Genomic DNA, 12,616 nt, shown 5'->3' with positions numbered 1-12,616 from the left:
TTATTGGACAAAATAAATGACCACTTTGAAATCTCACCACATAAAAAAATATGGTAAATATCATTGCCTTAACCCAATGTTTTGTATGTTAATATGTTATTTGTTTTCATGTTTGATACCATATATCTGTCAAAATACATGTGACACATAACATTTAATAACTTTTTTTTAAGTAATATTAAGATTTTAGGTTTAAATGTATGTCACAGGTTCTTTAACTGTTCACTGTGAAGTTTAGAACTGTTTTCCTGCCAGTCTGTCATTTGTATTAAAAAACAATATGTTACTTTTATATGTGTTGATGTCTAGTGTAAAATCTGGACCTGGAAATCTGGAAAAGGAAAAAAACAACTGAGAACCACTGATGTACATGACATCAAGTAAATGATAAAATGTAATGTTTTTGACATTATTGTATTCTAACAGCAGTATTCTAGTATATTTGATTGTCATCTTGTAATGCCTAAAGGTATTGAGCATTAATCATTCATTGCTCAGGTCATCTTAAATTTCTTCTGTACTCTGTGAATGTGAGCTGAGCACAAGTTCAGTAGTGCCACTTCCTATAAGTGGAATACAAAGATTGTGAAAGCCATTTCAGCTCTGCACAAGATATTTTGTTGTTTTGTTTGATATTATTTTTATATCACAAGAAAAGTGCTTTGAAAAACTGAATTAGCAGCAATTAGAGCTTGGGCAGGGTCGCAGTTTCACACATATGTAGTTTTCACACAAAGTCAGTGAGAATACACACAAGGTGTTATAGAAGAACATGTTAACCACAGCAAGCCATCTAGCCAGATAGTGATGCGCCACGAGTCTGTTTAACTCTTTGTGACAGTGGATGGCTGTGTTACGTGTTTTTTTGTTTTGTTTTTTTTAACTACATTTTAAGGTGTTTTTCATTGAAAGTTCTGTCACTTGAGTCTGGTTTAGTTTTGTGACAGAGCCCTGAAACTCATGTATCGTCTTGTCTTTGCACGAGCGTGCAGATTCGAGTGTGCTCGAGCCATGCGTTCTCTTGTCCATGTGCTTGGTTTCATGTGCGGAGCATGGTGTTCGGATCCCGGCACTCCTGTCTAGATTGGTTTTGGTTCTGTGTCGGGGTTTGTACATTCATGCTCCATGTTTGAGAGCACGACTTGAGTGTTCATTCACTCTTGTCTTGCGTGTTTTTGTAGAGTGCCTGGTTTATGTTTTCATTTGCCGGGCGTTCTTGTGTTGTCGTGTTCTACGTAGCACGCGGTTTGTGTTTTCATCAACTGCATGCTTTCATGTTATGATTTGTGTGAACATGCGGCTTGTGAGTCTTCTCATTAGCAACATGTTCATGTCATTTTTTGGTGTGAGCACATGGCTTGTCATATTTGTTTCTATGTACCAGGTGCTCTCTTGTATATTGTCTTAAACTCCCCCTGTAATCAATCATTTTATCCCTTAAAACTCACTTTTGATCAACAAAATGTTATATTTAAAAATGTTTCCTTGAAAAAAATTAGTCATGCCTTGAAATAGCTTGAATGTAACTCTACACCCTTGCCTCATTTAGTATACGTGGTTCTATGAATATTCAAATTAACCCCGCCTCCACTCACTCACACCAGCTCAAAGATCCACTCGTTGACCTGATTGGTTACAAGGTAGTTGTCGTCATAAACAGGCTTGGGAGGCTTACTTTAAAAATTTATTCCGTTACAGTTACAAATTACTTCATAAAAAAAGTATTCAGTAACGTAATCCAAGTACTATAATATGAAAGTAATGTAACTGATTACTTTTGGATTACTTCAAGGTCACGTATATAAATAAAGTCAAGCAAGAAATATTATTAAAAAAATAAATAAAATAAAAACATATTAAGAATTTGGCCTTAAAGGTGCAATGTGTGATATTTCTGAGGATCTATTGACAGAAATGCAATATAAGATCCATAACTATGTTTTCAGTGGTGTATAAAGACCTTACTTAATGAACCGTTATGTTTTTATTACCTTAGAATGAGTCATTTATATGTACATAACCGCGGCCACCCCTTCTATGAAGGTCGCCATATCGTGACGTCATGTTTCTACCGTAGCCGACAGCGAACAGACAGCGCTACAGAGCGCGTTTCATCACTAACTTGAATGAGAAGCAGCAGAAAAAGACGCGGCTTCCTACGTCGGCCACCGTAGCCTCTCATTCGAGTTTGAAATTTCAAGGAAAGGCCGCGAATTATTGGCTGATTGCAATTCGCAAATCTCACCACTAGATGCCGCTAAAAATCACACACTGCACCTTTAACACATTAACACAGGCCTGAATATAATATATTTATGTAAAGGGCTATACAGACATCTAGTGGCTAATGTATGGTATTACAGATTATTTTGTTTTATTTTTAACAAATTTTTTACAAAAAAATAAAAAGCACAAAATTTTTACACAATCTACATTAGTTTATTTTAAAATAGGCCTACATGTTGACTAAAGCCGTGATCTTTCTTAATTTGCCTGACTGAACTTGAGGCGTTGGCAGTGGGAGTTCCCCTACGTTACCTAGACAGCGAACATCCCGTTACGCGAGAAAAGATTAAGAAAGGACATTTTGGGTACTAAAAAAGCTACTCTCCTAATTTCTACAAAATAGCAGCGGAATTTCCATGAATTAAAAGCGATTTTACCTGCAGGCAGCATCGTTTCTACTAGCAGCAGTGATTCAATCTGCGTCTGAGGAGATTGTAGACAGCTGTTATTTGCACATGCACCAGCGTGAGTCATTACTGGCAACAGAACCAGGAACTACTGTAAGTAGCGCGCTCGTCTTAATATAGTGTTATTATGCCAAAATACTTATTTATTTCGTTTTAAATGAAACCATTGTAATCCTGAAAGTATTCCCCCTTTTTTCAAAATGTAACTATAATCTGATTACTACGTTTTTTGACGTAACTGTAACGGATTACAGTTACTGGATTTTTGTATCCTGATTACATAACGCCGTTACATGTATTCCGTTACTCCCCAACCCTGGTCATAAATGACCATCTAGTGGCGCATTTCTGGGTTCAGACACTGGCCGTCTCATTCCAGCCGCTAGATGCCGTCAACGTGCGGAACTGCAGAGCATAAGCATTTATAGAAGTATTACCTTGGCAGAGGTTGAACAGCTGATCATGGATGGATAATTCTGATGCGGTTTGACCGAAGACTTCCTCGAAGTGACTGATGAAGGATGCCAATGAAGTCGTGACTGGGCCGTTGGCGTGCCAGATGGATTGGGCCCAATCCAGATAGCAGGGAAATCATGAAGGCAATACGCACCCGTTCGGTGGAGAAAAGCTGTGGTTGCATTTCAAAATACAGTGAACATTGTAGAAGGAACCCGGTTCAATCCTCCGCCTCACCGTTGTATGTAGCTGGTCGGGCCATTGGACTGGCAGAGGCAGGTGGCGACGGAGCGGGTGGTGCAGAGGGGAGAGATTGCTGAACCGCCTGCACAGGTTCGGCAAACTGATCCGGTGGACGCACCCTGCTCCAACAGGAGCTGGTTCCAACAGGACTCTGCATGATGGTCTGGTCTTCTGTCACAAACACAGGAGGAGACAGACAGGTTTAGGTTCACACAGTGTCTGTTTATTAAAAGCAGAGTGGTGGTGGAACAACGGGAACCAGATGATGGTGACTTGTAGAATGATGATGGTGACTTAGCTGGCGACGACTGAAGTGGATTCTCTGTGCAGGTGACGAGTGAACACGAAGACAGGCGATCTGGATCAGGATGACGAACAGGAGACTGGATACAGGACGAGACGATCTCAGGTGAGTAAGATAGGTAAGGAGTCTGACATAAAGCAGTGTATACAGTGTATACGAGACCAAACAAGGAATGGAAGGTGAACGGGGCATATAAAGGGTGTGTTGATGAGGGAGTGCAGGTGCAGCGAGTCAGTACTCTGGTGATTGAGTGATGATTGGGGCTATGACAACTTCTTAATATTCGAAAGCAAAACAAGTTAGCCTTACAAACATATACAAAATACTAAATAAATCAATGTACTTGAAAAGATTGTTTCAGTCAATGATATCCTTGTTTCTTCCCGGGAGGCGTACCTTATTGGTCCATGGTTTGTTTTGGGTGCAGACAGACCCTTTTAGTCAAGTGTGTCCGACTGCATCCCACAGTAGTACAAACCACGCCCCTACAAATGACGCCCCAAGATTGTGTTTGTGAGAAATTAAATGGCTGTTGTGTAGGTTAGATGTATTTGTTGGGGACGACCATAATTAACTGCTTAGCCGTTAACCGACAGTAAGAATTTTGACCGATTACTATCAGTTAAACTGTAACTTATAACATTCTGCACATATTAGTCAAAATTGCGTTTGTGAGAGGGGAAAAAACACATAGTTAAATATCAAATGTCCAGAATATATAATTAAAATTTGCACAATTCAGATTCAAATTGTTTTGTCATTCTGGCTCCACAGTTCTTCAGTCAAGCGTGCAGATGTGTATTGTTTTTTGTTACAAAAAGCTGACTTGTGGTAAAAATGGTATTAAAGTTGTCACTGGGACAGTACCTTTTAAAAAGGTTTTAATATGTAACGTTTAGGTAGCCTACTAACATGCACTCTTGAAAGGAGTACCTTTTGAAAGGGAACCGTGACAGCTTTTGTACCTTGTTTTCTGAGAGTGAAAGATAATTAAAGGGAACCTAAAGACCATTATAATAGTTATTTTTAGGTTTGATTTTTTTTATAGGGCTGGGAATCGATTAAAAAAAAAAAAAACGAATTAATTGCACAATTTGCTGTAATTAATTGCATTTCCCCCAAGCTTGTAATCATCAATATTTAAACTTAGAATCACCTAATTAAATGAAACAACACAGGGAAAAAAAGGAACAGAAAATAGCCCTATATTAAAATTATATTAAACATCAATATCAATATATTATTCTTTTTCAATAATCAATCACCATAATCAATTTAACAGATTTTTTTTTTTTAATATAACTAATTATCAAAATAAAATAGTCCTACAAAGCTATTATTACCAGAGCATGTGATCAGAGCAGGTCATTTTACCATTGTTGCCCAGCATGACTATACCAGCTCAGCAGGGCTATTGAAACAGTCTGCTACAGAGCAATTTGAGCGGACTTTGCTTTTCCAGTGCGTGATCGGTAGCCTATATGATTCGAGCGTTTGGGCCGTTAACGGCAGAGCAGAACGTGCAGCGCACGGAGCAGAGAGCACAGCGCGCCAACATACATTCACACGGAACACAGAGCGCGGCGCGCGATATTTTTTTCCCAGGATGGGAAGACTCATAAATATTCATTAGGGAAGCCATCCCTGATTGGTCTTAACCCCAGTGACGGGTAGGTTTAGGGGCGGGGTTAGGGGTAGGTCATCAGACCCCCAGTGACCATAGACATCATATAGGTAGACGCCCTATCGACCGCTACTGCCTATTGGCACGGACGAGCCGTGGGGCCGCCATCTTAAACCGGTCAACCGCTCCGCTCAGTGTAATCTGTTTGCCAGGTGTCAGCACATTTAATTAATCATATCTCACTAAATACCGAACCGATTTTCACGCGGGTTTTTTTGCTGCAAACGTCATACATGTAGCTATGATACAGGACACATTGCATATTTTATTCACAAAATACAATCAATAGTACGGTAATGTTAAATGTTAAATCTAACTTGTGAAAAGTAATCCCAGAGCGATGGTCCGCCGATTTGAGCAGGAATATGTTGCACAGTGCTCTGGCGTCTACTGCTGCTATGCAACGCAAATAGGAGTATGACCGGTTTAAGATGGCGGCCGCATTTCTTGCGCCCAGCCAGTGACGGGTAGGTTTAGGGGTGGGGTTAGGGGTAGGTCATCAATCATGACTTCCCTAATGAATATTCATGAGTCTTCCCCTACCATCTTGGGGGGAAAAATATCGCGCGCGGCGCACACACGGAGCGGAAAACGGTTTAATTTTTTTAATATAACCGGAAACGAACCTTCCCAGTCATATTGAAAACAAAAAATCGTTAGCTGAACATGCATTTTATTTGTAAGCTTCAGTCAGTCAAAAAACGCTAAATAAACACAGAGAGGTTTATAAGGACTCCTATAAGGATCACTGAATGATAAAAGTGTAACCCCTTAAAGAAAACAGGCCATTAGCAGTGCATGTGATTGGCCAAACAATTGGGTCAATTTTACATTTATGAACAGGTGACTCAGGGTGGCTAATCCTCATAATTCATTTTAAAAATAGATGGTGGGAGAGTTCTTATAAATGTACTTATAAATGCAAGTAGAATAAACTTAACAGTTGATATTAGTCAGATGTTTCTGGGTTTTATCTGTTCTATCCTGCAATTACCACAGGTGGGCGCTGTGTGCAATAAAACAGAAGCTTTTTTTCTAGGCCAAGGACCCGTTGGAAAATGTTTTTCAGAGAAACTTTAGATTTTTTTTTTATTTTTTTTTTTTTATGATGTTAAATTTCTGTGAGAGCATCAAATTATTACCCAAAATAACTCCAACATCCAACGTCAGTCTCATCTACGTATTTTCTGGTTGTCTGGTTAGGGTAATACTATCATTGCAAGGATTCAGGTTATTTCTACATTTCATTTTGTTTCTGAGTATGTTTTGCAGTCATTCATTAATACATAATGTTCCTGAGGTCAACCCAGTGAAATTTCCTCTCAAAATAGTTTATGGGTGGGGTTAGTTATTTTTTTGTTTCACTGTTGCATTGCTCGAGCTACAGCTATTCAGTCACAGACTTGCACTCTGAGTTACAGTGATAAAGTTGGGTCTTATTTACAGTTTTTTTCTGATCAATTGTTTTTCAATATGCTTCAACATTTCTTTGGACTTTTTTATCTCTTGGCAGTTTTACAGCTTTTGAGTTTCACAGGTTTGTATGTTGACTTAATTCTTTCTTTTATTATTCCGATGCATCTGGAATGAGACTAAATATGTTTTAAAGTTTAGCTTTTACTTTATTGTGGGCTAAATTAACAGAGTTGGGAGTGGTAAATTCATTTCTGTTCAGTTAACATGTTTGAGTTTGGACTAACCCTGCCAAATATTGCCTCGCTACTGTATTACTAAAGCTTTTTTGTTGCATATGACAATAGATGGGCTTTTACAGAACCCCATTACATTTTTCATTAGCTATTAAGATGTCATGGTCCCAACTCTATAAAATACAAAACTCTAGAGGCCTATCATGGACCAGTGTTCAGTTTGCAGGTCTTAATGACTCTTAGAAAGTTATTTCTGTCTCTGCTTGTAATTCAATACTTTAGTCATGCTATGCTGTGCTGAATCTTCACCAGTTTTAAATCACATCCTTCTCAATGTGTTTAACAGGTTCATATGCTGATGATGAATGTCCTGTTCAGCTCAACCCACAGAGAGTTATTGTGAGGTACGGCGGTTCTGTCTCAGTTAACTGCAGCACTTCTGTCGAGCATAGAGGGTTGGGATGGGAAGCCAGTGAGGGAGCAGTGTCCATGACCAGAGACAGTCTAATCACATGGAGAGTGTCAGAACTGAGAGAATGGGACATAGAGCCATCCTGCTTCATAAACTATAATAAGCCACAGTGTACAGTGACTCTCCCAGTGACTATTTACAGTGAGTTCCTCTGTTATTGATATTGTTATATTTTCATTCTCAGAAATGTCTTATATTTGTACATTGATGACTGCAGATATCAGTGTGTAAATCTTCCTCCACAGAGACTCCAGACAGTGTGTCCATCAGCACTGTGAATCACAACGGACCAATGATGGAGGGAAACCAGTATGAGCTCCAGTGTGACGTTCTCAATGTGGCTCCTGTTCAGAATCTCACTGTCAACTGGTACAAAGGACAGACTCTGGTGGATCAAACCATCTTCACTGACTCTATCAAGACTCCAGTCAGTAAAACATCTAAACTCCTGATCCGTCCAGACAGAGCTGATGATGGAGCTCAGTACTGGTGTGAAGCAAAGCTGGAATTGGGAGAAGAAGGACCTCGACCTCCTCCAACAAACACATCAGAAACACTCAATGTTGAAGTTTACTGTAGGTTTACTTATTGCTAAGCTTGTAAATTTGATTAAATTTAATGTAGTTTATACTTTCTGAAGGGTCTTCTAGCATGAAGGATGTGCAACTGTCATATTTCATCATATGCAGAGTTTTGTTTATTAACTGAGATCATTTGATAAATATTGCATATTATGAATTAACATAAATATGTTTCAGTTGTGAAAATATGTTCCTCTTTCCTCCTCAGATAGACCAAAACACTCCAGTTCAACAGAGACCATCAGTAAAACCAAAGAGGGGTCGCTAAACTGTACAGTGAAGGCAAACCCGGCTCCTACGTACTCATGGCAATCAGAACATCTGAAAGAGACGATCAGCTCCTCAGAGCTTCTGTCCTCCACGCTCAGCTCAGGAACCTACAAGTGCAACGCCACAAACTCTCAGGGAAGTGACAGCAAAGTGTTCATCCTCAAATCTACAGGTGGGTTATAAATGAAAAGAAAAATGAACTGCATATTCTCTGTCTGTTCAATAAAATGTATAATGTACACTGTAAAAAGTGAACAGTTGAATCAACTTAAAAAAATTACTTCAATTGCTAACACCTAAAGAAATTAAGTTTTCTCAACTTAAATTATCACGTTTTTTTTCACGATAAAACGTGATAATTTAAGTTAAGAAAACTTAATTTCTTTAGGTGTTACCAATTGAAGTAATTTTAAGTTGATCCAACTGTTCACTTTTTACAGTGTACAGTAATTATGTTTTGCTTATATTTGAATAGGATTTATAAATGTTCATTAAGACATTTTGCATTGAATTTCTTTTTATGTATTTAGCTCAGTCATTTTGCTCTCATTGAAAATGAGGAAGGAATCTGAGGGCACATTTGTGAAATATCTGATGACTTACTTGAGTCCTTTGTGCTGATATATGACAAAAACTCTTCCTGGATGTCGGGTCGGTGTTTCTTCAGCAGCTCCAGCTCTGCTCTTCTCTCTTCTGTAACTGTAGACAGGGATTGAGCTTTGAAAACATTGTTTGTGTGTGTGTTTCTGTTTGTACCATCATTCACACAGCTCTTCTTTTACAGGCAGTCGTCCCACATTCTGGAATGTTCTTATCTTCTCCCAGCTTCTGGTTGCATCGATAATTGTCACATAAGAGAGAAATAGCTGCAGAATTTTTTTTTTTTTTTTTTTTTTTTAAATGGGACTAAAAATGCTGTTGACTTGACTTGCATTTAATGACTTGATGCATGATCAGGGAAACTGCTAATACACATCCATTTTATTCATAAATAAAATCCCTGCCTTTAAATGTTAGCATGAAATTCAACATCTGTCACTGAAAAGGACATTTTCTTTAATGTTTACTTGGATTTTTTTTTAGATTTAGTTTTTGAAATTATTGGACAAAATATATTAGCACTTTGAAATCTCACCACATAAAAAAATATGGTAAATATTATTGCCTTAACCCAATGTTTTGTATGTTAATACATTATTTGTTTTCATTTTTGATACAATATATCTGTCAAAATACATGTGACACATAACATTTAATAACTTTTTTTTAAGTAATATTAAGATTTTAGGTTTAAATGTATGTCACAGGTTCTTTAACTGTTCACTGTGAAGTTTAGAACTGTTTTCCTGCCAGTCTGTCATTTGTATTAAAAAACAATATGTTACTTTTATATGTGTTGATGTCTAGTGTAAAATCTGGATCTGGAAATCTGGAAAAGGAAAAAAACAACTGAGAACCACTGATGTACATGACATCAAGTAAATGATAAAATGTAATGTTTTTGACATTATTGTATTCTAACAGCAGTATTCTAGTATATTTGATTGTCATCTTGTAATGCCTAAAGGTATTGAGCATTAATCATTCATTGCTCAGGTCATCTTAAATTTCTTCTGTACTCTGTGAATGTGAGCTGAGCACAAGTTCAGTAGTGCCACTTCCTATAAGTGGAATACAAAGATTGTGAAAGCCATTTCAGCTCTGCACAAGATATTTTGTTGTTTTGTTTGATATTATTTTTATATCACAAGAAAAGTGCTTTGAAAAACTGAATTAGCAGCAATTAGAGCTTGGGCAGGGTCGCAGTTTCACACATATGTAGTTTTCACACAAAGTCAGTGAGAATACACACAAGGTGTTATAGAAGAACATGTTAACCACAGCAAGCCATCTAGCCAGATAGTGATGCGCCACGAGTCTGTTTAACTCTTTGTGACAGTGGATGGCTGTGTTACGTGTTTTTTTGTTTTGTTTTTTTTAACTACATTTTAAGGTGTTTTTCATTGAAAGTTCTGTCACTTGAGTCTGGTTTAGTTTTGTGACAGAGCCCTGAAACTCATGTATCGTCTTGTCTTTGCGCGAGCGTGCAGATTCGAGTGTGCTCGAGCCATGTGTTCTCTTGTCCATGTGCTTTGTTTCATGTGCGGAGCATGGTGTTCGGATCCCGGCACTCCTGTCTAGTTTGGTTTCGGTACTGTGTCGGGGTTTGTACATTCATGCTCCATGTTTGAGAGCACGACTTGAGTGTTCATTCACGTTTTTGAGACTGTGTTTGGCCCGCTGCAGTTTTAAGGTGAAAATTCTCAGCAATGGTGTTGACTTATGAATTTACACATGTAGTCCATGAGCCAGGGCCCCAAATTTGGTCCATCGGTATCATCTGGGGGGGCAAATGCTATCATTGTTTTTTGGCAAGGTATACACCCCTAGTACTAGAAAAATCACGATAGCAGTGCAGCGGTGGTAGCGAAATCACTTTTTTCAGCTCATGAAGTTACTAACCCCCTAAAATAAATTCCGTTTTTGAAATCTGGTGTATATCTGGTTTAGGCTCATGCTAGGGATATTGTCAATATTCTATAATATGGTGCTTGGTATCGTTGGAAAGGGGACCTTTTAGGCTTTCATTTAAGCCCAGTACTGAATCTGTCTGACAAACACAGAGGTCACAAGACTTCTTTAAACCAGAAATAACACACATTTTTTCACAATTTCTGCCTAAACTGTATGCTTTCTTTTATCCCTGTGGCATGAAAGAACACCATGGACACAAAACTCAACAACTTCAATACTCAAGGCACTCTGATGACTCAGAAAATGTATAATATACCCATACTATTTATTTGTGAGAGCCTTAAATTAGACTTCTGCAGCCAGCACAAGTCTTCAAATTAGAATAGAGCCAATAGAATGGACAAATAGAATACCCTATTAGTCCAGGGCCAAATGGCCTATTTATTCATGTACAGTTGTAATAAAAAGTAATTGTTTCAATAGTGTTGTCAGCATAACACTTGTAAGTGGTTTAACAAAATGTTTCCATCATGTATTTTGATATTCACCCACTTTCAGTTAGAATATCAGAAAGTAGCTCATGCACGGAATGTTGATGGATTTTGACAGTTTGACGAGGTTTTGCCAGTTTTGTGAAAAGATTGTTGGTTCAGTTGACTGGTTATAACTACACTACCAACTATGCCATCTTCAATCAACTTCCATTGAGTTCCAGGGGTATTAAATGTAAGTACAAAATACTTTTTCTCTTGTGCTTGTGAAATGGTGGGGAATAGTAGCAGAATAGTAGCAGTAGCTAATGTAAGCTTGGTGTTTTTCACACTTAGTATACTTCTTTTAAACTTAAAATAAGAAAGTATACTTTCAGTCTACATTTTATGTACTTCTCAGAAATATAATTAAAATTACACTTCAGTGTACTTGATTTATACTGAGAGAAAAGTCCAGGGCCCGTATTCATAAAGATTCTAAGAATCCTCTCAGAAAACTCTTAATGTAGCTTAAAAACTTTTACATAGGAGTCTTAGCTTAAGAGCGATTCGGGGCCGATCTGAGAGCAACTCTGAGCAAGGAAAAGACAAAAACTTTCATCTTAGTGAGGAGGCGGGGCTGACCCCGTTGCTATGTATGACACAATCTTTTGAAGACTGTGATTGGCTGGTTGTCCAAGAAGGAAAAAAAAAGAGTGATTTTAAGTATAGGGTCTATTCTAATAGCCTGGTTATACCAGACTCTGCTACTTCACTTTGCTTCGTATACAGAGTCTGGAATGGCATAATAGAGAAGTGTTTTCTCTCTTACTAGGGGGCGCTTGTCTGACGTTTAAAATCATTGGTTACCCGTAAGCCAATCACATGACGTTTGGTTATGGCGTGTGTTATGCGCATGCTCAGCCGCATCTAACTTCCACTGTAAACACATGTATGATGCGAAAACAAAACCATCGAGCGAAATACCGGAGTGAACATGGCTGTGAACGACTTTTGCAGATTATGTGAAGTAAATCTACGCATCCACGGTACAATCAGCATCCACGTCACGGCTCTCAGCCCGCCCTCTGTTCGTTGATTGGCCCGGCCGTCTGAAGGCCGGTGGAAAACTGAAAGATAAGCTGCTATCTCAGACTGACTACAGAAGCGAAATGAAATTGAGCGGAAGTAGGAAGTCTGACGTAGTCAGGCTACTATTCTTAGCCTTCACTTAGAAATTACATGCGACTTTGTACATTACACACTGCTGCATTATTGCA

The 12,616-nt window shown here is 38.4% G+C and overlaps 1 protein-coding gene across 1 annotated transcript in view; it reads left to right on the top strand.

The window, feature by feature from the left end:
* The first annotated feature begins 6,746 nt into the window (after positions 1 to 6,746).
* The window catches only part of LOC311304609 (vascular cell adhesion protein 1), a 660,847-nt gene continuing 654,977 nt past the window's right edge, over positions 6,747 to 12,616 (top strand). The window contains exons 1-4 of the mRNA XM_084431734.1: positions 6,747 to 6,917; positions 7,376 to 7,642; positions 7,747 to 8,076; positions 8,291 to 8,524. Of these exons, the coding sequence (XP_084287860.1) occupies positions 6,854 to 6,917; positions 7,376 to 7,642; positions 7,747 to 8,076; positions 8,291 to 8,524 (895 nt within the window). The 5' untranslated portion in view covers positions 6,747 to 6,853. The remainder of the gene's footprint in view (positions 6,918 to 7,375; positions 7,643 to 7,746; positions 8,077 to 8,290; positions 8,525 to 12,616) is intronic.

This window comes from Rutilus rutilus (genome assembly GCF_951802725.1).
Source record: "Rutilus rutilus genome assembly, chromosome: 1".
Classification (NCBI taxonomy): Eukaryota; Metazoa; Chordata; class Actinopteri; order Cypriniformes; family Leuciscidae; genus Rutilus; species Rutilus rutilus.
The sequence above is the reverse complement of the archived record's forward strand: the minus strand, read 5'-3'. Positions and strand labels throughout refer to the sequence as shown.